General features: G+C 39.9%; 2 protein-coding genes across 3 annotated transcripts in view; both read left to right on the forward strand.

The window, feature by feature from the left end:
• Positions 1 to 8,264, forward strand: part of lpin1b (lipin 1b) — a 22,023-nt gene extending 13,759 nt beyond the window's left edge. For both annotated transcript variants that reach the window (XM_053482118.1, XM_053482126.1), the window contains exons 9-20: positions 821 to 1,008; positions 1,107 to 1,200; positions 2,015 to 2,084; positions 2,931 to 3,023; positions 3,110 to 3,177; positions 3,256 to 3,409; positions 3,518 to 3,666; positions 4,002 to 4,088; positions 5,971 to 6,123; positions 6,206 to 6,320; positions 6,413 to 6,516; positions 6,696 to 8,264. In XM_053482118.1, the coding sequence (XP_053338093.1) occupies positions 821 to 1,008; positions 1,107 to 1,200; positions 2,015 to 2,084; positions 2,931 to 3,023; positions 3,110 to 3,177; positions 3,256 to 3,409; positions 3,518 to 3,666; positions 4,002 to 4,088; positions 5,971 to 6,123; positions 6,206 to 6,320; positions 6,413 to 6,516; positions 6,696 to 6,858 (1,438 nt within the window). In that variant the 3' untranslated portion in view covers positions 6,859 to 8,264. The remainder of the gene's footprint in view (positions 1 to 820; positions 1,009 to 1,106; positions 1,201 to 2,014; positions 2,085 to 2,930; positions 3,024 to 3,109; positions 3,178 to 3,255; positions 3,410 to 3,517; positions 3,667 to 4,001; positions 4,089 to 5,970; positions 6,124 to 6,205; positions 6,321 to 6,412; positions 6,517 to 6,695) is intronic.
• A 1,997-nt stretch (positions 8,265 to 10,261) lies between these two features.
• gnpat2 (glyceronephosphate O-acyltransferase 2) lies at positions 10,262 to 23,858 on the forward strand. The gene is made up of 16 exons (XM_053482170.1): positions 10,262 to 10,366; positions 11,262 to 11,453; positions 11,621 to 11,797; positions 12,424 to 12,553; positions 12,672 to 12,799; positions 13,887 to 13,962; positions 15,986 to 16,137; positions 16,424 to 16,554; positions 16,954 to 17,177; positions 17,974 to 18,222; positions 18,432 to 18,511; positions 19,641 to 19,781; positions 19,881 to 19,980; positions 21,084 to 21,177; positions 22,640 to 22,701; positions 23,333 to 23,858. Exons 1-16 carry the CDS (start codon positions 10,352 to 10,354, stop codon positions 23,374 to 23,376), a joined length of 1,995 nt encoding a protein of 664 aa, XP_053338145.1. The 5' UTR covers positions 10,262 to 10,351; the 3' UTR covers positions 23,377 to 23,858.
• The last annotated feature ends 119 nt before the right edge of the window (positions 23,859 to 23,977 follow it).

The following is a 23,977-nucleotide window of genomic DNA, read 5'->3' on the forward strand; positions in this document are numbered from 1 at the left end:
GTCTGTCTGTCTGTCTGTCTGTTAGTCTATCTATCTATCTATCTATCTATCTATCTGTCTGTCTGTCTGTCTGTCTGTCTGTCTATCTATCTCTCTATCTGTCTGTCTATCTGTTTATCTATGTCTCCCTATCAATCTATTGATCTATCTGTTCGTCTACCTGTCTATCTATCTATCTATCTATCTATCTATCTATCTATCTATCTATCTATCTATCTATCGATCGATCTACCTCTGTCTATCTATCTATCTGTCTGTCTGTCTACCTATCTGTCTATTTCTTTTTCTCTCTGTCTGTCTGTCTATCTGTCTATTTATCTCTCTATCTGTCTGTCTATCTGTCTATCTATTTCTCTATCTATCTGTCTGTCTATCTATCTATCTATCTATCTATCTATCTATCTATCTATCTATCTGCCTGTCTATCTGTCTGTCTGTCTGTCTGTCTGTCTGTTAGTCTATCTATCTATCTATCTATCTATCTATCTATCTATCTATCTATCTATCTATCTGTCTGTCTACCTATCTGTCTATTTCTTTTTCTCTCTGTCTGTCTGTCTATCTGTTCGTCTATCTGTCTATCCACCTGTCTGTCTGTCTATTTATCTGTCTGTCTGTCTCTTTATCTATCCATCAATCTATCTATCTACCTCTGTCTATGTATCTATCTGTCTGTCTGTCTACCTATCTGTTCATCTATCTGTCTATCTACCTTTCTGTCTGTCTTTCTATCTCTCTATCTGCCTGTCTGTTTATCTATGTCTACCTACAGTATCAATCTATTTATCTGTCTGTCTGACTGTCTGTGTGTCTGTGACAGTGAGAACAGCGGCGGAGGGCGTGTGTGTTGTGAGAACGCATGCCGCAGCATGAGCGCGTCTCCCCCGTCTGTAGGAAGCTCTGGAGCGGACAGCGGCGTGGACAGTTACTCCGATCAGCCCTCTGACCTGCCCTCTATCGCCCTTTCCCTGTGTGGAGGACTGAGCGACAGCCGAGAGATCTCTAAAGGTGGACACACACACTAAGAATATATTTTTTTTCTAATCATAACCATTAACACAAAGCCCTGTGTGACCTGATGTTCTGCTGTTTCTTGATCCATACAGAACACTTCCAGCAGAAGGCGCTCTCCTACCAGCAGTTTGCGGAGAACCCCACGCTCATCGACGACCCCAACCTGGTGGTGAAAATCGGCTCCAAGTGAGAGACACAAACACGTACACGCACGTACACTGCAACAGGCTCTCACGTCGCGCTGAATACTCGATTCTGATTGGTCAGCCGACGGATTCAGACTAACAGCTCTCACTATCAGTTTATAAACAACGGAAAAAAAAAAACTTACTCTGTTGACTTGTTTAAAGTGGATTTATTGTAAAAGATAAAAGCACAGGTAAAGCACACGTGTTGAACAGAACCTCGCTTTCAGTGTTCAATTTTTAATATCTGTACAGGACATTATGATGATTTATTATAAATACAGGAGTAAAGGCACTGTGTGCGCCCTCTTCTGGCAGCAAGTCACAGCTGCAACAAAAAGCAAAGCTGCAGGAAACCAATGAGATCTTTTTTTATTATTATTACTCATCACAGTAATGATACTACATAACGTATAGTGTCTTTTTTTGCTATATTTACATTTAATTAATACGTTTTTTTCTTTCTTCCCTTTTTTCATGCATTCTTTCTTTTTTGCTTGTTTCTTTTTTTCTTTCTGTTTTTTGTTTCTTTGTTTCTTTACTTTTTTTTGCTTTGTTTCTTTCTTTCTTTCTTTCTTTCTTTTTTCTTTTTCCCGTTTCCTTTTGTGTTCTTTTTTTGTTTCTATTTTTGTTTTTTGTTTCCTTTGTACCTTTTTGTTTGTTTTTGCTTATTTATTCTTTCTTTCTTTCTTTCTTTCTTTTTGTTTCTTTGTTGATTTTTTGTTTTTGTTTTGTATCTTTCTTTCTTTTTTCCTCATTGTTTTTTGTTTTTTTGTTTGTTTCATTCTTTCTTTCTTTCCTTTTTTCCTGATTAGATATTACAACTGGAACACCGCCGCACCGATCCTCCTGGCTATGCAAGTCTTTCAGAAACCGCTGCCTAAGGTAACACACACACACACACACACACACACACACACACACATACACACCAAAAAACAGTAATAAAGTGACGCTAATATATTTTTATACGATCATATACATGTGCGTGTGTGTGTGTGTGTGTGTGTGTGTTCACACACACCCTGTTACCTACTGGAGTGAAAGTAAATCAATTCAATAAATCAATTAATTTACATTTTGGATTTGGTAAAAGTCCACATGCAGCAAGAAAGTAAGTATAAAAGGTAGGCGAGGTTTAAAAATAAATAATGATTAGATACATTTTTTATTAATAATACTGTACGAATATTATAAAGGCATTATTTCAATAAGAAGGAAATTAAAAAGCTTCCGCTTACTGGATTATAATTCGGTTTTACAAAACACAGACTTGATGATTTTTTTTAATGATATTTTTTTTTTACATGTAGAAGTGTTATTCAGGACCACACACCAGATCACACTATAACTGATTCTAATGAGATCTTTAGATTTTAGCGTCACATAAATCCATTTGAGTAATTCTTCATCGTTGCTTCAGTAAACCTCTTTCTCTTTTCCGCTCCTCTTTCTCTTTCCTTCACTCCCCCACCGTTCAGTTCTCCTGCTCGGCTTGTGTTCACTGGCTGCTCGAGGTTCTTCAGTCTGGTCTAAATGCAGTGTTTGTTTCCTCCTCAATGGTCACTTGCAGCTCCTTCTCCTCCTCTTCCCCCTTCTCTTCCTCTTCCTCCTCTTCCTCCTCCTCCTCTTCCTCCTCCTGCATGTTGGTTCCTCCATTAGTTTTAATTGGTTTGAGATTTTCCTTCAGTTGTTGAGCTCGTGTTTCGGCTCTGTGCATGTCCCTCGCAGGCCACCGTGGAGAAGATCGTGAAGGAGAAGATGCCGAGGAAAGGAGGACGCTGGTGGTTCTCGTGGCGCGGTAGAGGAAGCAGCTCTAAAACGGTACACACACACACACACACACACACACACACTGTACACAACACATTCTGAATCCATGCATCCATACATGATTCGGTGTTTTTTAGGATTCAACCACCGGTAACGGACCCCCTGGAGGAGCAGAGCATTCTGGGAAGATGGCTTCCATCAGCAGGTCGATGTCTCTTCATTACCAAAACCGTTAATAATCCGAAGGTTCCCAGTCACTCGTTTACACTTAATTTGCTCACAGGCGGAACGACGAATCCTCCTCGTCCTCTTCCTCCTCCAGCGACGATGAGCACCAATCCAATAAACAGGCCGTCGGCTCCACCCAATCAGGGACCTCACTCGGCCAAGGGGGCGTGTCCTACAGGAAGACGCTCCGCCTGACGTCCGAACAGCTGGTAAGAACTTTCACCCAAACCCCAGTGACCCAGACCATTCGGCATCAGTGTTTCTTTGTTGGATCATAAACCTGTGTGTGTGTGTGTGTGCGTGCTCTTATATATCAGGCTAGCCTGCAGTTAAAAGAAGGCCCTAACGACGTAGTGTTCAGCGTCACCACTCAGTACCAGGGCACGTGTCGCTGCGAGGGAACCATCTACCTGTGGAACTGGGATGACAAGATCATCATCTCTGACATCGATGGCACCATCACCAGGTAACCCGGGAAACCTTTCCCTCAATCTCTGCATTCCTATCGGTCAGAAGGTGGTGGGTTTTTTTTTTAGGAAAAACACCACCGATCTATAACCTGTTCTGGTAACAGCTCATTTGCTGTACAGTGTCTGTACAGGTTTCTGTGAGGAAGTGTTATGGAAGGAGTCTCCAGTGTCATGCCTCAGTCATGTCTTATTGCTTAAAGAGCCAGAAAAGTCATTAAAACTACTGTTCATATATATTATATTACATATATGTGCATGCTTTATGAAGTACCGCGTACTGTGTGTGAACTTGCACAACGCGCGAGATGATGGTTTCTGTCTGTTCCTGTAGATCCGACACGCTGGGACACATCCTGCCCACTCTGGGGAAAGACTGGACGCACCAGGGCATCGCCCGCCTCTTCCACAAAGTCAGCCAGTAAGAGCTGCTCATTTAGCTGTCAATCACTCACACACCTTTTAATCCACTTCATCTTTTAGGAGCAGCTAACAGGTCAAATCCTCATCTACCTCATCTAACAGTGTGTGACTGAAAATACGAGGCATCATCGTGTGTTTAAATGATGTACTCTAGGAAGGATGAATGGATGATAAAGTAAAAAATTAAACATTTCATTTAAGAAACTCTTAAGTTAATGAAGTTAATGAAGTAATTGTATTTTTAAGGATTTAAACCCATAACCTTGTGGAAACTATCGTAACACCTAGGTTAGAAACATTAGTGGTAACGTGAAAAATTGCATTACTGTCTTCTCTCTATTTGATAAACAAATGTATTTATTTGGATCGATTTTGACTAAACAAAGCTGAAACATTTTTTAAAATAAAGTTAATTTTAGCCTACATAGTAAATTTGTATAATTATTTTAGTAATTTTTGTATAAATTATTCTAAATGGGTAACTAACCCTAAACGCATTATAAACTTTATTACAGGTGCCATACAGTCTTTAATCATTTAACATAAATACCTTTTAAAAGTAATTTTTGCATACCTATTTTAGACGTTCTATTATATTTATTTTAGTCATTTTTACTACACTTACTTTACAAGTTTTAGCATACTTTCTTATTTTTTTTATTTAAATTTTATTCAATTATTCGTCAGATGTACCTTACAGCACAGTGATTTTTTTTATGCATATTCCAGTTAGGAAGCTGGGGACAGAGCGTTATTATACTTACTTTGAAAGTATTAGTATAATTACTTTAGAAGTTTTAGCAAGCTTTAAACATCTTGGTGTACATGGTTCAGTTATTTTATTATACTGATTTTAAAAGTTTTAGTAGACTTACTTACGTAATTTTAGTACACTTACTTATCTTTTAAGTACGTTCTGCTTACTTCAGAAGTTTTAGGATATTAATTTTATAAGTTTTAGTTTACCTACTTCAGAAGTTTTAGCAAACTTTCGAAATTCTTAGTATATTTTAGTATAATTATTAGTGTACTTATTTAGATTTTTGCTTACTTCAGTAATTTTAGTACACTTACTTTACAAGTTTAATATAAAGTACTTGTTTTAGAGGTTTTACTGTACTTACTTTGGAGGTTTTTGTATACTTTAGTACAGTATATGTCTTATTTATTTTTAAAGGTTTAGTCACTTACTTTAAAACGTGTAGTATGCCTACTGTAGAGGTTTTCGTATACTTACTTTGGTATTGTTAGTTTACTTTAAAAACCTGTAACTGTAACCTGAAGTAACTGTAAAAGTTTACTTCATTTAATTTTTTTATAATTATTATTGTTAATATTATTCTTATTCAATCTTATTTGATTGAGCCATGTAAGAAGTCTCCACTTTTATGAAACATTTACAAGTTTTACAAACATTTGCAGCATTTAAGTTTTCCCAACACATTCCGATAAATCTTCAGGACTGAGGAGTTACGACAAGTACTTAGGAAGTTTTCGTATACTTGCTTCTGCTTTAGCATACTGTAGACGTCTTAGCATACTTGTTTCAGTAATCTTAGTATACTTATTTGAGAAATATTAGTACATTTACTTCAGTAATATTAGTACTCGTACTTTACAAGTTTAATATATTTGCTTCAGAAGTTTTAGTAGACTTATGTCTGAGGTTTTTGTATACTTTAGTAGAAAAATGTTACTTATGTTAAAAGGTTTAGTCACTTTAAAAGAGTTAGCATGCTTATTGTAGTGGTTTTAGTATACTTACTTTGGAATTATGGTCTACTTCATTTAAAAGAATAGTTACTCTAGAGTTTTAGTATACTTAATTATTATTATTATTATTATTATTATTATTATTATTATTGTGTGTGTGTGTGTAGGAACGGCTATAAGTTCATGTACTGCTCAGCGCGGGCGATCGGCATGGCGAACATGACCAGAGGATACTTACACTGGGTGAACGAGAGCGGCACCGTGCTGCCCCAGGGTCCCGTACTGCTCAGTCCCAGCAGCCTGTTCTCAGCACTGCACCGGTTAGAACATACACCAACACACACACACACACACACAAACATGCTAATGACACTAATGGCGTGCTGGTGTGTGTATTTGTAGAGAGGTGATCGAGAAGAAGCCGGAGAAGTTTAAGGTGGAATGCTTGACCGACATTAAACACCTGTTTTATCCAAACACACAGCCTTTCTACGCCGCCTTCGGGAACAGAGCCACGGTGAGAACACTGGAAGCCCAGATTCATGTTCGGGATCTTCTCCTGTGTCATATAAAACAGTGTATACTGAGTACAATATGTTTTTCTTACAGGACGTGTATTCGTACAAGGAAGTGGGCGTTCTCTTAAACAGGATCTTTACTGTAAATCCAAAAGGAGAGCTGGTGCAGGAACACGCCAAGACTAACATCTCCTCGTAAGTACAGTACTGTGTGTGTGTGTGTGTGTGTGTGTGTGTGTGTGTGTGTGTGTGTCCTTACGATATCATAGACATAAGGATTTTTATTATCTTTTAAAAAAGATATCGATCTGGTTACTATGGCAACAGGAGAGTCCAATCAAAGAGGTTGTGTGTGTGTGTGTGTGTACGTGCAGGTACGTGCGCCTGGGCGAGGTCGTGGATCATGTCTTCCCGCTCCTGAAGAGATCGAGCTCGTCGGATTTCCCCTGCAGCGACACCTACAGCCACTTCACCTTCTGGAGAGAGCCGCTCCCCCTGGTGGACGGGTGCGAGTGTGCAGCCACCGCCAAGAGCTGAAACACGCTCATGCACACAAACACATACAAACTGTTGTCGACATTACCGTTATGTTTAAAAAAACAACAGTAAATTTTCTTACTAGATGTATAACTTTGAATATAATCACTGTTAACATCGTTCCACCAGAACACGCTGGATTGTGATCCGGGATAACAGGGTGTTGATTTATTTCCTTTATCATCAGCTCAGAAGTAGCGCAGGTTTATACTGATGTGCAGTAAAGTCGATGCAGTAAAGTTAAAAAAAAATAATGCATGGAAGGAGTCTCCGCTGTCAGCACTTTTATGAAACATTTAAAAAAGTTTTTCCAACACATTCCGAGATAAGTCTTCAGCACTGAGGAGTTTATGCCAAGTAGCGCTTTCTTTTCTTAACGTCTTAACTTTATAATGAACGGGAAAAAAAAAATGGAAAAATTGGTGCGCTGTGGTTCTGAAACACTTTAGGACAGGCTGTTACAGAGAATTATTTAAAAGTCCTTACGTAGATGGTGAACAAGATTATGGGACTGATTTCTTTAATTTATATTTTTTTCCGTGACTGACGTCTCCTGTGTTTACTGCACAGAGAGAAAAAAAACCCTGAAAAAAATCTGAAATGTCAATCATGTACAGTATATACAGTATATCGATCGTACACTGGCACTTTATAAAGCTGTACTTCTAATGAAAATGAGTCAGTCCGCTGCCTCGGAGACGAGTGTGTTTATCGCTGTAGCCAAATACTGATTATAGGCTTGTGAAATATTTGATAATATATTTATAATATTTCACTACTCTAAGACGTAAAAATGTAGACATTTTTTTTTGTTCTTCGTCTTCAGTAAGATCTTCATCCTCGTGGATCCATGTTGAGGCAGAAACACGCCTTAGATATGCACCACACACACATTCAAACACTCTCGCCGTATGCGAGAGGTCCGTTTTAATGACTTGAAAAGAACCCGGAGAATCCTGAGAACGCAAGCTCAGGATTAAACCGCGGGACTGTTACATTTCACTCACATTCAGGTGTTTGATATTTCATGTAGACATTTCGCCACCTGACCTCATACTGTACGTCCTATCCTATCTATGACAACATATCGATATTAATGACGAAATCAACGAAGCTGATGCAGAATGTATTTATTGAAGCGTGTTTAGCATATAGTGGTGCTCTGCGAAGCATCTTCTACAGGCGTTACTGTATTTTCCTAATAGCACAAATATTCTGTGATATATATTTTTTTCAAGATCAAACTTTAAGGTCAAAATGTTACTCTGTAGGTTCTGCGTGATGTTATTCTTTCTGTGAAAGATCAGCCTAACCATGGCGTATTGTCTTCTCTGGACAGTACTTTGTAGAAGATTTGTTTTCTGCTGTTTCTGACAAAAATAAAATGATCTGAATGACTGAACTGATCTTGTGTCTGAATGAAGTCATGCGAAATATTCATAAATCATACCTGTACAGATCTGACCCGCGTTTGGACTCTGCCTCAGCTGAAAGGTGCTTCATAATCACAACTTTAAATCACACCTATTATGACAAATTCCACACAATATAAAGACCACACAATATAACACATGAATCTTACATATCTGTCTCATGTTTCTTCTGTATATATTTTATTTATTTATATATACTGGATAAATATACAGGACTGTGCAAAAGCCTTAGGCACCATATTATATGCTGTACCAATTTTGTTATACATGTTTATCATGTCTGCATAATTATGTACAAAATCATTCAGTTTTTCCTATATACAGTAACTTAAAAAATAAATAAATAAATAAATAAATAAATAACATTCCATATGCATGGCTGTAAAGAAAAAAGACTTATAGTACAAAACAGATGGAAACAAAAAAAACCTAATGTACCCTCCTGGGTACTGTACTGTATATAAACCCCTCTTTGTTGCTTAAGCAATATAGCACTTGAGGTCGTGCTGTTGTGAAGATTATCAGCATGGCTGTAATGCAGTTGTATGTTCAGTGTTTCAGTTAGTGAAAATATCACTGAAGATATTCAGCACAACAGCACAACCTTGAGTGTGATATTGCTTTTATACAACAGTTCCACATACATTATTTATTATGTACAACTTATGATTTGTTTGTTTATTTAACCAGTTATTTTGCAGTTATATATTTGGCTGAAATAACAGCGCTGAAGTGGCATAAGTGAATTTTAACACGCTGAAGTCGTTTTAAGACAAAACTTCATCTTTATCCTTTTATCTACTTTTTGCATTTCTCATCTGTGATTCACTCTCCGATTACCGAACAGGGAGTGTATTTGTCTGAGCACCAAAGAAGGACAACTTAGTGTAAACAAGGCGTAAGATACTCAACCTTACAGAATGAGATTTCTTTGTATTAATAAGTTAGACAGAGAGTTCTGCTGTACAGAGAGACACACAGACATGTACGTGGGCTTCAACCTCAAATAATAATAATAATAATAATAATAATATCACTGATTACATTAAAGATCAGCAGATTTATTTTAGCTTTAATCTTTTAACAGTTTCTACAAACTCTTTAACCGTCAACAATGTTCTTACGATAGTATAATAAAATAATAACTGATTGTTGTTGTTGTTACATAATTAGAATGTGTGTAACTGATACTGTACACATACAAAGGAACATTTCTACCCTGATTTATAAAAGCAGGTTTATAATGTTTATTATACATTATGTAAAACATTAAAAGTATGAGTATTTGATTAGCCTTTTAAAGTATCCGTGTTTTGTTTTGATGATCAAAGTAAAGGTGTGTTAAGTTTCTTAGTTATGCACTTGTGTTGTTGTTGTTGTAAGGGGAAAGAATAAAGTCTCTCAGCTTAAATATTCAGGAGATAAGATGGTGGGATTCCTTTCTACCTCAGAACTGAAAGTAGGTCAGGAGTCGACTCTGATTCAGATTCGAACCGTTGGGAGTCGGTTCATCAGACTTGATTCTTTTTATTGATTTATTGATTGATTTTGCCCTGGATAATGACTGAAGTGAACTTACAGCATTATTATCTGAATCTCCACGAATCCTTATTGTCCGACTAAACACCAAGCACACAATCATGGAGTTATAAAGATATATCGGTTCTAGTCTTAATTACAAATGGAGCTAATGTGTATGAAAATGTAAAACTTTAGTCAGAAGTGCTATAAATCACCTAAAGAGCGAAATGTTCGGAGTCACCTCAGACTCTGTGTGTGTGTGTGTGTGTGTGTGTGTGGCTCACGCGCTGTTCACTCTTCTATTCGACTCTCTAGCTCCGGAGTCGACTCTTTGATCATTTCCCGCGCCTGGATTTAAAGAGCCGACTCTTTTAAGATTCGAATCCCGGTCACAGTGTCGCGGCAGGTGGAGCCGCTCGCGGTGCAACAAGTCGCGCGACAACTCTGCGGAGGAGGAGTTTCCGGAACCGGGGCCGGTGATTGGGGCTCGCGCATGAGCCGTTACCCGGCTGGGGGAGAAGCTTAATGCACCTGCAGCCATGGACCGGGTTCTGGTAAGGAAAATGTGTTTAATCCTCTGTGTGTGTGTGTGTGTGTGTGTGTGTTGTTTTGTTTTGTCGACACATTGTCTCAGAAACCAGATGAAATAAACTGTAAACACTAACACACAGGCAGAGATGGACACGCGCGCGAGGGGACAAACTTCAAAGCAGACTTTAAAGTTCAAATAAATACTGCAATAGTTTGGAGTCATAAAGATACAAAATGTTTCATGTTTTAGCTTTGATGTTACTGCTTAAAACATAATAGCTGTGTTAAAACTGAATGTGTTAAAACTTACTTTTAACAATAAGTTAAGTTCAGTAGTGGTGTGTTTACACAAATATCACATCACGATACTTAAATACAACACTGTATCGTGATATAAAGTATCCGGACAAAAGTTATGTTCAGTGTTTCAAAGTTAACGAATAAGAATAATTTATAATTATATCTATATATATAATAAAAGGAAAGGAACCGTTGGTTTAACTGTACTGTGTCACTCCGCATAACCATAACTCACTTGAGGTCATGCTGTAGTGCTGTATATCAGATGTTGCTTTTATACAACAGTCCCACATACACCATTTAATTCAATTTTATTCATATAGCGCTTTTAACAATGGTCATTATCCCAAAGCAACTTCACCAAATGAAAAGAAAATTGTGTATGAGTGAGAAAAAATGTGTTTAGATAATAATGAGATTGTAAGATGTGAAACGTCCCTTTGTCGTTACTGTCCATTATCAGCACTCGTGGAATAACGCCTCCCGTCCAGTCAGATTGCTCGGTCTGACCTAGCTGTGGTATAATTAGATTTAGCATAAATGTTCCTGAAATAACGAGTCGAGTTACGTCAACTGTATACGGTGCTGACGCAGTTGTGCTGTATCCTGCTCTTACAGAGAGCACACAGCTTAAAATCCGAGCCTGGAAACATCTTGGACGTCTTGGAGGAAAGAAGGCGGGGCAGCGATATAGGCCACGCCCTCAGGACTTTTAGCGCTCTGCCGTATCGAGGGGCCACGCATCTGTCTCCGAGCGCCCTCAACAGGATGGTGCAGGAGTCACAGTATCTACGCTACGTTATCTCCGAGGTGATGTAAAACAACAACAACGGAAAATAATCAACATTTTATCGATGGATGACGTTTCATACAAATTGTTCAACACTGTCACATCTCACCTCTGATATTATATTATAATTATTATAATAATTATGTTCTGCTATGTACTCATAGTGATGTGCTTACACTTCGTGCAGATAGCCGAGGAGTCGGGCGAGCCGCGCGAGTGTGTGAAGGAGGAGGCTGTGAGCATCTTGGAGGAGATGAGTCAGAACCTGCAGCTGAACTTCATCCGCCTCATGGGGTTCACTCTCACCAAAGTCTTCAAGAGGCTCTTCAGCTCCTTACGGGTGAACGAGGACGGACTTGCGCGGGTTAGAGACGATCTCTATACCGACATCGTCGTACTGTTTTTATCGTTTTTAGCTTTAACGCTTTAACCTTTTGACACACTAGTGGCACTTTGAATTCCACCAAAAACACACAAATGTGGCAGATAGAAATCCCTAGGACATTTTTTTGCTGCAGATTTTTTGCAGTTATAGCAAATTAATAGGTTGCAAAACAGCTAATTGCTATCAGAGTAACTAGCAAGCTAAGTATGATTGATTTTACGTACAGATTAAATAACTATGGGTGAACCAGTTGGAACTTGGAATAAGGTTATATGTTATATTTGTAAAAATAGTACATATTTATTGTTTCTGTTTACACTCGTATTGTGTTTGAATCGTGGCCAGAATTGCGCTAAGTATACTTTCTCGACTTTCCAACACAGTTAACTGCTGTGCCGTCTAACTTGTCACATCCAACTAGAGTTTTTTTCATGTGAAACTTTCTGTACAGCCCAAAAAAAAAAAAAAAGAAACATAAAAAAGTCAACTACTGAAACTTAGGGGATGATTACTTTAAGTATTATGATTTTATAAATGTCCCAATTCTATGCTTTGCGCAATAGGTCGTCATCTTGTAATCATTTCATGACTCCGCCCCCTCACAGCTCCAACAGGCCATTCAGGAACATCCGGTCATTCTGATGCCCAATCACAGGAGCTACATCGACTTCCTGGTCATCTCCTACATCATGTTCACCTACGATCTGCCCATCCCCGTCATCGCTGCTGGAATTCGCAAGTATCTATTAGAGACAAGCGAAAACTGCCTGTTCTTCTTAAAATATTTTATCGTGTTCATTATGCAAACCCGTGCGCCAACCTTTCTGTTCCTTGTTCCCAATTTCTCCTCCAGCGCTGATGGGAATGTCTCTGATCGGTGAGATCCTGCGCCGGTCCGGAGCCTTCTTTATTCGGCGCGCGATTGGTTCGGATAAGCTCTACTGGGCCGTACTCTCGGAGTACGTCAGGACCATAGTGCGGGTAAAACAATTACACTATTTAACTCTTAACACTTACAAATCATGTGGCCTTAGAGGACAGCGGTGGCTCAAAGGGTTAAAGCTAAGATTAAAAGGTCAGGGATTCAATCCCAGCACCGCCATCATATCTGCTCCAGGGGGCGCTGTAGCCTGGCTGATCCTGCACTCTGACCTCAGCTTCCTAACTGGGATATGCAATAAAAAATAATTCTTTCAGTGTGCTGTACATGTGACGAATAATTGAATCTTAATTGTAGCTTAAGTTAGCCAACGTAAAATAGCAAACTCTAGCTCAAGTGTATTCATTTGCACCAAGATCATTCCTTATCAATATTATTGTAATAAGTATATTATAAGTAACATTGCTAGTTAGTAACCCGATTTTTAACAAATACAACTAGCCCAGGTTTAGCTAGCTAGCGTGCCTTATTGCTTTGTTTCCAACAAACAGAAAACTAAATTTTTTTACAAACAAACACTCAAACTAATTTAAAATTAGAACCCCATGTATTAATACTACATCAAGCAATCTTAATGAATATGTGCTGGAAAAGAACTAGAAAATCTTTTAGCCAGGATTTTTAACTACTGCTAATGAGGTAATATTGAAAGATAATGCTAAGCTAACTAATAAGCTTAGCGCATTCCAGTGTATAGATAATTTTTAGCTGTTAGCTTATATACTGGATGTGGCAGCGACTTTGTTTGCGTGGAAATTAAATTGCAAGCTCATAAGCGCGAGTAAAAAAAAATCATCATACATCAATCATGTTGAATGTTAACTAAAAAATGTTATGTTTTTGTGAAGTGTGCGGAGAGATTGTGTGAGATTACGTTTATTAAGTAGATTTCAATTGCACACTCATAAGCGCATATAAAAATGATTTTTGAATTTTGAGATAATTTTTTTTTCAAGGTTAATTAAAATTTTTTTTTTTACAAGTATGATATTCAAAGTAGCATATCTTCACTTCACGTGAGCCAATTGTGATGAAACACAGCCTATATGTTCCCTCAAGTTCTACCAAATACACCTGGGGAAACACAGAACTTCGCCTTGCTTTACGTGTAACTGTGTGTCTTCGCAGACGGGTTTTGCTCCGCTGGAGTTTTTCGTTGAAGGACTGCGCAGCAGGACACTCAAGTCTCTGAAGCCCAAACTGGGTATGCTAATTCCAGCGATGCTAGGAGCTAAAGTGTGGTTTGCTAAAGCTGGTAATAGTGATGAAATATAGTGTAATTATGAAAAATATTTGCTGACAACCTCTTTACCCCGTGATTAAGACGTGAGACAATGACGAGACGTCACGGATATCAATGAACAGGGACGCAGTCAGCATGCTGTATTGTTGACGAGACTACAGTGTGGTTTAAAAAATAAAAACTAATAAAACATCTGACTTTATTCTTGGCAACATATAACTTTCGTCAGAATCCATTAAAAAAACTCATATTAAACCAGAGGAAAAAAAATCGATATGTCGTGATATCAGAGGGGAAACAGTGGGGGAACACAATCGCTGGAAAAAATTTAACAATCCTGCAGTTGTTGTGATGTTAAAAATCTACATAATTAGCTGAAAATATCAGCCGAAAAGACTCATTTTAAAATGTTAAGATAATTATTTTGTGAAGAACCTTTGAAAAAAGGCTAGACTAGATTGACTGTAGGGTCACAGACAAAATTAACAAAATTAGCTGATAAACTAGCAAATTTTTAAGAACAAGGGAGATGTGCAAAGCTGTGGCAATTATAGAGGTATAAAGCTAATGAGCCAGACAATGAAGCTGTGGGAAAGAGTAGTGGAAGCTAGGTTAAGGGCAGAGGTGAGCATTTGTGAGCAGCAATATGGTTTTATGCCTAGAAAGAGTACATCAGATGCAGTATTTGCTTTGAGGATGCTGGCGGAGAAGTAAAGAGAAGGTAACAGGGAGTTGCATTGTGTCTTTTTAGATTTAGAGAAAGCGTATGACAGGGTGCCAAGAGAGGAGCTGTGGTATTGTATGAGGAAGTCTGGAGTGGCAGAGAAGTATGTTAAAGTGGTGCAGGACATGTATGAGAGCTGTAAGACAGTGGTGAGATGTGCTGTAGGTGTGACAGAAGAGTTTAAGGTGGAGGTGGGTCTGCATCAAGGATCGGCTCTAAGCCCCTTTTTGTTTGCTCTGGTGATGGACAGGATGACAGATGAGGTAAGACAGGAGTCCCCATGGACTATGATGTTTGCACATGACATTGTGCTCTGTAGCGAGAGCAGGGAACAGGTGAAGGAAAATTTGGAGAGGTGCAGGTATGCTCTGGAAAGCAGAGGAATGAAGGTTAGCTGCAGCAAGACGGAATACATGTGTGTAAATGAGAGGGACCCAGGAGGATCGGTGAGGCTACAGGGAGCAGAGGTAAAGAAGGTGCAGGATTTTAAGTACTTGGGGTCAACGGTCCAGAGCAACGGAGAGTGTGGAAAGGAGGTGAAGAGGCGGGTACAGGCAGGTTGGAATGGGTGGAGAAAAGTGTCAGGTGTGTTGTGCGATAAAAGAGTATCAGCGAGAATGAAAGGAAAGGTGTACAGGACAGTGGGGAGACCAGCGATGCTCTACGGCTTAGAGACAGTGGCGCTGAAGAAAAGACAGGAGACAGAGTTGGAGGTAGCAGAGCTGAAGATGTTGAGGTTCTCTTTGGGAGTGACAAGGATGGATAGGATTAAGAATGAGTTTATCAGAGGGACAACCCACGTTAGATGTTTTGGAGATAAAGTCAGAGAGGCCAGATTGAGGTTTTTTGGGCATGTTCAGAGGAGAGATTGTGAATATATTGGTAGAAGGATGCTGAGGTTGGAACTGCCAGGCAGGAGGTCTAGAGGAAGACGAAAGAGAAGATTTATGGATGCAGTGAGAGAGGACATGAAGTTAGTTGGTGTGAGAGAAGAGGATGCAGAGGATAGGGTTAGATGGAGGCAGATGATTCGCTGTGGCGACCCCTGAAAGGGAACAGCCGAAAGACAAAGAAGAAGAAGCTGATAAACTAGCTGTGTTACACGGTCTTACACATACTAATCATACTAATACATTCATGCTAGTCTAACGTAGACTACAACTGAGGATGCTAACTTAGCACACACACATAAATCATATTGCTGTAATTAAGTACAGTTTGTCTGTTACGGTAAAATGGTGAATGTGTGTGTGTGTGTAGGGATGATGCAGATGATCCTGGAGCCGTTTTTTAAATCCGAGGTGTACGACATCACCCTGGTTCCCATCAGCATCAGCTACGATCGCGTCCTGGAGGAATCCCTGCTTGCTCACGAGCTGCTCGGCGTCGCCAAACCCCGAGAGACCACCAGGGTGCCGTCCGTCACGCCTACCTCCTCATCCTGTTATCACACTAAGCTTACAGTAGAATTGACATTGATCGAGTAACTGAGTAAGCGCTGAGACGCTCCGGGACGTGCTGATGTGCCCGTGGTGTTTTATTTCAACTGCACCATAGAGATTTATAAACTGGTTACAAATCTCTATTTATTCATGAACAGCATGTCAGGATTTTATTCAGTTATAGTAACATTGGATGTTAAGGAATGACAACAGTATGACGCAGTCAACTTGTGTGTGTTTGTGTGTGTGCGTGCAGGGTTTACTGAAGGCCCGGCGAGTACTGGAGGAAAATTACGGCTGCATGCACGTGCATTTCGGGACCCCGGTGTCTGTGCGAGAGCTGGCTGGGGGGAGGATCCACCGCGGGCAGTACAACCTAATCCCCAGGTTAATGAGACAGGAGCGAAAATGTCCCACAAAATACCCCTGTCCCATCACAATGCCATGACAGAATAATAATAATAATTAATATTTATTGGTGCAGGTGTTTGGAGCGGTTAGTTTAAGACAGTTTGATGCATGTGCAGTTCGCTTTCAAAACTAGCGGCTTAGATGTATTTGGTTTAAAATAAAGGCTTAATTACTTGTTATAACTCAGTCACATGAGGAAAAGAGAAATTGACTCCCATTCCATGGGAATCTCGTGTCTTATGGATTTCCGATTGGAGATACGATCTCTCATGGAGATACGATTGCAATAATTTCACATTCTGAGTTTATTACTGACTTTATGACATCATGATGATCACCTCTGCCTGTCTCTCTCTCTCTCTCTCTCTCTCTCAGGGATCTGCCCATAAGGCTCAGTGCGGAGCTGCAGGAGTTCACTTCTGATGTCGCTCACTTGTTGGTGCGGTTGCAGGAGCAAGGCCTGGTTCTCCAGCCGTGGAGTCTCATGGCTCTGGTCCTGCTCCAGAACCCAGATGGTGTGGACTGGAACACGTTTACCCATAAAACCCTGCGCCTGAAGACACTTGCTGCTCAACTTGGAGCTCGAATCGACTGGCCTGGTACAGTTCCACAGATCGAAGACAGATCAGCCTTGTTTCAGGAGCAGAAAGTGAATATGGTCTAGTTATAGGTTACTATACAGTACCTAATGAGACATTTCTGTAGATTATTGCTGGTGACTGTTAGTTCTTCACTCATCCTGAACATGAATCCCATTTGCTTTCCATCATTTTCATTTCTTTTCTAAGCTGGTCTTCCTCTGGAGCAGACTGATTGTACTACACACAGCTTTAATAGAGGAATTCTGGTTGGATATTCGACATCTCCTTTTGGCAGAATTTGGTTTCCTACCACAGATCATGTGTTTTCAATGCTGTTGCGGCTTTAAAAACTTAATCTGCTTTATCCACTCCACAGCCAGTTTTGATGTGTGTTTTTTGTTCCTTGTTGAGCTGATGATTTGAGGTCCTGCTGAAGAATTCTAAGGTTCTCCTGCTACTTAATAATTCCATCCAAAACAACCCCAAAGCGTAATGCTACCACCACCATGCTTAACAGCTGCTACACTTGCAGTTCTTGGTGTTAAATGCCTTACTTTTACTTCTCCAAACACAACTTGAGTCAAAACGTTCCACCAGAAGGCTTTCTCATTGTCCATTTGGCAAACTCTGAACTTCCATGGAGATGTAAGACTGGCTTGACTGTACGTAGACAGTGACACTGGTGTTCCAGCGGCTTCCTGTTCATGGAAGTGCCATGGTGGTCCCTGGGGTTATGCACAGTGGGTGACCGTATAAATACCCCAGTTATTTATTTATTTATTTATTTATTTATTTATTTCCTGTATTTTTGTAGTGCAGCTTCCTGACTCGGAGGTGATGTCGTCCAGTATGGCCCTGCATCACTCTGTAGCGCGCCTCGAGAACGGGCGTGTCCGACTGGTCGAGGAGGCGCGGCCGGGACCCGTCACTCAAGAGGAGGCCGTGCTCAATCGAGCGTCGGCGGTGCTCATGTGCGCCTCCTACAGGAACCACGCGCTGCACGTGTTCACCCGTCCCACCCTGGTGGCTGTTGCCATGACAACGGCTCCAAGCTACAGCCAAGGTGCGTGTAAATTATGCCTTAATAAAATGCACATTCGCGGGATGCATTTGTAGATAACATTGTAAAATACGTCTGTGTAATTTAAATAAAAAAAAACAAAAACGTTGATTTATAGCTTAAGTGTTGTACAGTATACTCTAAATGTGAACAAGGTTGTGTATCTGAGACGGGGAGACGCAGATTTATAACCAGTGTCATTTCCTCTACAGAGGACGTCTTTACTCGCTTTTGTTTCCTGCAAGATCTTTTCTCAAACGAGTTTATCTTCATGCCAGGCCATGCAGCGCAGGTGAGACCGAAACGACTCACATCATGTGTGTGTATATACGCTTCCTCAATAACGGTTGGCTGGTTAAAAGCCACACATTAGGAAAATCACTAGTGTGTCACTGGTGTGTCTCATACCAATCAGATGTCCGTACAGAAGAAAATAATAATAATAGCATAAATAATATTCCCCACAGCCTTTCTGTACGATACCGTATTACCTGCGTTCATACCCTCAACAAAAGTTACGAAAGGTTGCCAGATATTATAAAATGTGCCATACTGTATACCTTATCCAGTGGGTGGAGTGTAAAGTCTTTCCATTTGGTCAGTCTCCTAGCCACAAGAGAACAGAAGGCCAATGTTTTGATTTTCCTTTTGCTAAAACTAGTGTTTTCCCGGGGAGGCCACACCGAACAATGCGGTAAATGGAGATGGCTCGACTATCTCTCCAAATAGTCGAAGGACAAACGTGAAGACTGATTACTTCAAAACATCACGAGTAGTAAGTGTTACCGTCTCATCCCTGTTCGGTCTAAGGACTTGGTGGAGACATGGTGAGGGTGTTGCACTACTGATCAGAAGGTCGCAGGGTCAAACCCGAGCACTGTCAAGTTGCCACTGTTGGGCCCTTGAGCAAGGCCCTCGACTGCTCAGGTGTATAATCAAATAAAAACATAAGTGGCTCTGGACGCGGAGTGTGTGCCAAAACTGAGATTAACACACAGTGGTTTGTAAATGATGTCGGAGAACCGGGAATAAGGGAAACACATTTTCTGCTTCACTTAAAGCATTGTACAGTATTTACTGTAAGAGAAGTTATATTTACTATATTTACCGCATCTTACTGATGTTAGGTCAATATACTGTACCAGGGGATTTTATTGCTTTTAAATATGATAATTAATCCATGATTGTTTTTGGTCATTAAAATACATTAACTGGTTTGTATCGCTTGCAGCGTGCCGATAAATACCCAGTTTTAATAGGAACTCAGGAGCACCTTGTGGGATAAAATGGTGGCTAGATGCTGAGACGTCTCCTGATTCCTGAAGCATCGTGTCTGGTCCTACAGTACCGTAGAGAGATCAGTTTGTCCTCAGTGTCTCTTCTACCAGATTCCATGTACTGTATCTCCGTGTCTGTGTCAGGATTTTGAGGAGGGCTGCTCCGGCCTGCTGCGATGTGGAGCCCTGAGCAGCTCCGAACACGGACTGAGGCTGATGGAAGATGAGCGGGACACCATCGCCGTCCTCGGCTCCGCTCTTGGGCCGTTTATTCAAACCTACCAGGCGAGAGTTTTGTTTTTATTGCAGCCTGTTGGTTCACTGGGGGAAACTGACCGTCTCAGTAACTCTGTAAGGGGATTTATTACCCGTTGTTGGTTTTAGGTGGTGTTTCGAATTTTGCTTGAGGAGACATTTCAGACGTTTACGGAGAAACGGTTCGTGCCTGACGTCCGCGCTGCCGTCATGAAGCTTTTCCTCTCAGGTGAGCATAGGGCACTAACAACAACCTGGACAGGGTACCAATCCATCACAGGGCACACACACATACACACACATGATCATTCACACACGCCAATCTGCATGTCTTTGGACTGTGAGAGGAAACCAGAGTACCCGGAGGAAACCCGCCAAGCACGGGGAGAACATGCAGACTCCATGCACACAGACCCCGAGGCGGGAATCGAACCTGGACCCTGGAGGTGCAAGGCCGACAGTGCTAAACACAAGCACAATAGATTGAAAAGTGATTAGTAGACATTTGATGCTGGTGTCATGTTTTTAAACTCACACAAGGGCTGTGAATATTAACGTGTTAGCGCATGTGATTCATCTAGACATTTTAACGCGTTACTATTTCTTTGATATGACCAAGTTTGACCCCAATGGCTTTCCATAGTCGCAGCGCAGTTACCCGGCTGTGTGTGATAATATCACATTTAACACGGATAATAAGACGATGGAGGAAACATCAGCAGGTGCTGAATGGCAGGTTTCATTATAAAAAGCTTTTAGATGGAAGTTTGGATGAAACCAAAGTCGTGTGCTCGCACTACCTTCGAGAGGAACTATTTTTACTAGGATACATTAAACATAAGATGTGGGAGCGGTGACACGGGCGGCTCAGGCTCTGTGTTGTTGATTTTCACATTTTAGGGGCCGGGTTCAAGCCCAAGCATTTTCAAATTGTGATTAATCGTGATTAATTACAGACTATGACTGTGATTAACTAGGCTGGAAATTTTTAATCGATTGACAGCCCAAGTTTCTTGTGTTATACTACCAGTTTTAACCAAAGTTAGACCACAAGTCAACCATAAGTCAACCATAAGTCAAGTCAACCACAAGTCAACCATAAGTCAACCATAAGTCAACCACAAGTCAACCACAAGTCAACCACAAGTCAGTGACAAACCAAAGTTCCAATAAGGTTCTGTAGAGACTTTCTTATTGCTTACAGATATTTTCCATTCCCGACTTGATTAAACAAGCAAGCTAGGTAGACATGGCTACAAATCACTTTTGACTTTTTACTTTACCGTGTCCCCTCCTCAAGCTCCCTGTCTCTCTGTATGTCTCCCTCTTCAGGTGAGATTCTGTCGTACGAGTGTTTGTCTTCCGACACACACAAGAACGCTCTGTCGGCTCTGGTCAGGATGGGGGCCGTCTCCAAATCCAAGGAGTAAGTGGAAATCTTCACTCATGCTATTAGATAATGTACAAATACACTCCGAACTGTAAATCAGGTATAAATTGGTTACAGGCATGGACGAGTCTCTTCTCCTGTCTCTGTTTTTTTTATTTTTTTTTTTTATTATAATGATCAGGTTACTTGTGTATGCTTGCATGTGAGAGTGTTTCTCAACCCGAGGGTCTGTGATATGATTACAATTTATAATGTCTTTGATCAATGCTAAAACTATGTACGTAAGGGACATTGTTAAATGTTTTTATAATCTACTGTAAATAGGTGGAGTATGTTTCAAAAAAGGTTCTGTTTATACCAATACTATATTCTTCACTCAGGTCTCCATCAGTGAACTACTTCACAATAATATTGTATTAATGATACATTTGTAAAATTAAAAATTTATGTCCGGAATGTATTGTATATTGAGGTACGTTCAAGTCAAACTGGGATTGTGCAAAATAACAGAACATTAGTGCTTGGATTTTATCAAGGTAAAAAGTTTTCCCTGAAACGCTGGCCTCCCAGGAACTCCTTTAATGGCCGCAACATGTGGAAGTGGTAATAACTCCCAGCCAAGTTCCTGTAATGTGCAAGTGGTTTTGGTGAATGATTGTGTTGCCACAGACAGATGCGTCTCTTCAGCAAGTTGAGGACGAGTTATCCATCAGTCAGGCGTTCCACTCGATGACCTCGTTGGTGGGCTCCGAGCCACCTTGGCCGAGATCGTAATTCACAGATATACAGCCTTGTCTAAAACAATATTTATGTTTGCACCGTTCAAATGTTTTACTGCAGCTAAAAGTCTCTGTGCTTGAAGTCTTCCGTTAATGTCAATCTCTTTTTATGCTTTCCTTAACCAGACATTTCATCACAAGTCCTGGATTGACTTGAACGTCTTTCGTATAATTCTGTAAAGCTGGTACAATGTCAGTTATGGAGATTATTGATTACTTTTTTATATATTAATTGCTGTTAAAAATGTGACCTGTTAAATGGTTTTAACAGATTAGTTTGTTTTGCACAATATTTCTCCATAGCTCACACATCGATTAGCTTATACACCACAAGAGGTGGCACTTGCAGTTCAGCGGGTGCACAGTACTGGGTTTCATTAATAAATTTATTACCTTTTTTGTTTTATGGCCTCGTTTTGAATGAAGACAGCGAGATGAGAGCAGTGATGATAACCATAGTGTTTTTTGGGGGGGTTTCGTTAGTTAGTGTTTCATATGTAATATGTTTGGATTGTGCTGCTAGAAGTGTTAAAGTAACCTCAAACTTAAACTAAGGGGAAAACATCTGGACATTTAAGTATTATTAAATGATTACATTCAATATATTTAATTTCTATTTTTTTATTATTTATTTATATATACTGTGTATATTAATATATCATATGTAAGGACGAGAAGCTATCTATTATTTTATACCACTTGATTTGATCTGTTACCAGAGCTGACCAGATCGAGTACAGGGTGAACCAAGGTGCAGTGAGAAGACTACAGGACACACTGGGTCAGAACACACACTTCCAGCTCTCTATGGAAATAAATCGATCTGTAATCACAGCGTGTATCAGTTTCTCCTTAGATAACACAATGTTGGTTAATATTATAAGCAGCACTGTGTAATATTAAGCAATATAAATCATCATTACTTAAAACAAATCAATTCAGCTTTAAGCCCATCATTTGAACATACACGGCATGGAGGCATATACTGCTTAAAATCAAAGGGTCGTTCAGGTCAAACTGGGACTAGGTGCTTACCTTAAATTCTTTTGAGCAGTGTAAGTACAGTACAGTAATGCCCAGACGCACTTCTTAAACACAGACGTTACCATGTTAATAGTGCTATAAATATTTCTCTTCTGCGCCTCATTCTGTAATGATAAGTGGGTGAGGACACGGGTCAAGGCTTTCAGACCGTCCTCCAAGCAAAGCATTTGACATTATTTCATATAGTTCTGTTTGTGTCTTAAGACACCCATACAGTTAACACATAACACAATTGTGAAAAGATGCCAAATGAATTTTAAGGATAAAAATAGATATTATTATTATTATTATGGTGATAATTATGTGCCAATTAGTGACAGTGTTGGAATAGTTTTGCTGTAGATAATCTCCTGTCTCTTTGTCTCCAGGTGGTGATGTCACGTCCAAGGTGCCGCTGTTCTCGAGACTGTAACGCGACCCTCCATTTCTGCTCCTTTTTTTTTTTTTTAAAGAAATAACGAGTTCAAGTAGGACCATAATCTGAGCCTTATTAATTACAAAGTAATACCAGCTAAATGTAGGGCATTCCCAGAATTCCTTGCTCTATCGTGCAATAAAGGAATTGGGCAGCTGATGTCACTTAGAGGTGTAGAAGTTTTCAGAACATTAAATCATAACCACTGTATAGCTGCTGTTAACTGTAATATTATCAGTTATTACAAGTATTAAGCCATGTGTAGGTTTACAGTAAAGTACAGTAGATGCGTGAGTATCCCTGTCTGTTCCTTGCTGAGGTGTAATTGTAGATATTTTAATTTGTAGATAGTAATTTATAATACAAAAAAACAGACTATAATAATAATAGTGTTTCAAAGCGATGAGAAATAGCACAATTTATACTAATGTATGATACACTGGGAATTAAAAATGTTTCATAATTAATGAACCCGATTTTATGAACTGTTTCCTTAATGTAATACAAAAAAATTGTATTCGTCCGTTGTATCCCATGAGTGCTCAGTGGGATTGGGATCTGGGAAATTTGGAAGCCGGGTGGTCAGGGGCCTTGGGCT

This window comes from Clarias gariepinus, chromosome 2 (genome assembly GCF_024256425.1).
Source record: "Clarias gariepinus isolate MV-2021 ecotype Netherlands chromosome 2, CGAR_prim_01v2, whole genome shotgun sequence".
Lineage (NCBI taxonomy): Eukaryota > Metazoa > Chordata > Actinopteri > Siluriformes > Clariidae > Clarias > Clarias gariepinus.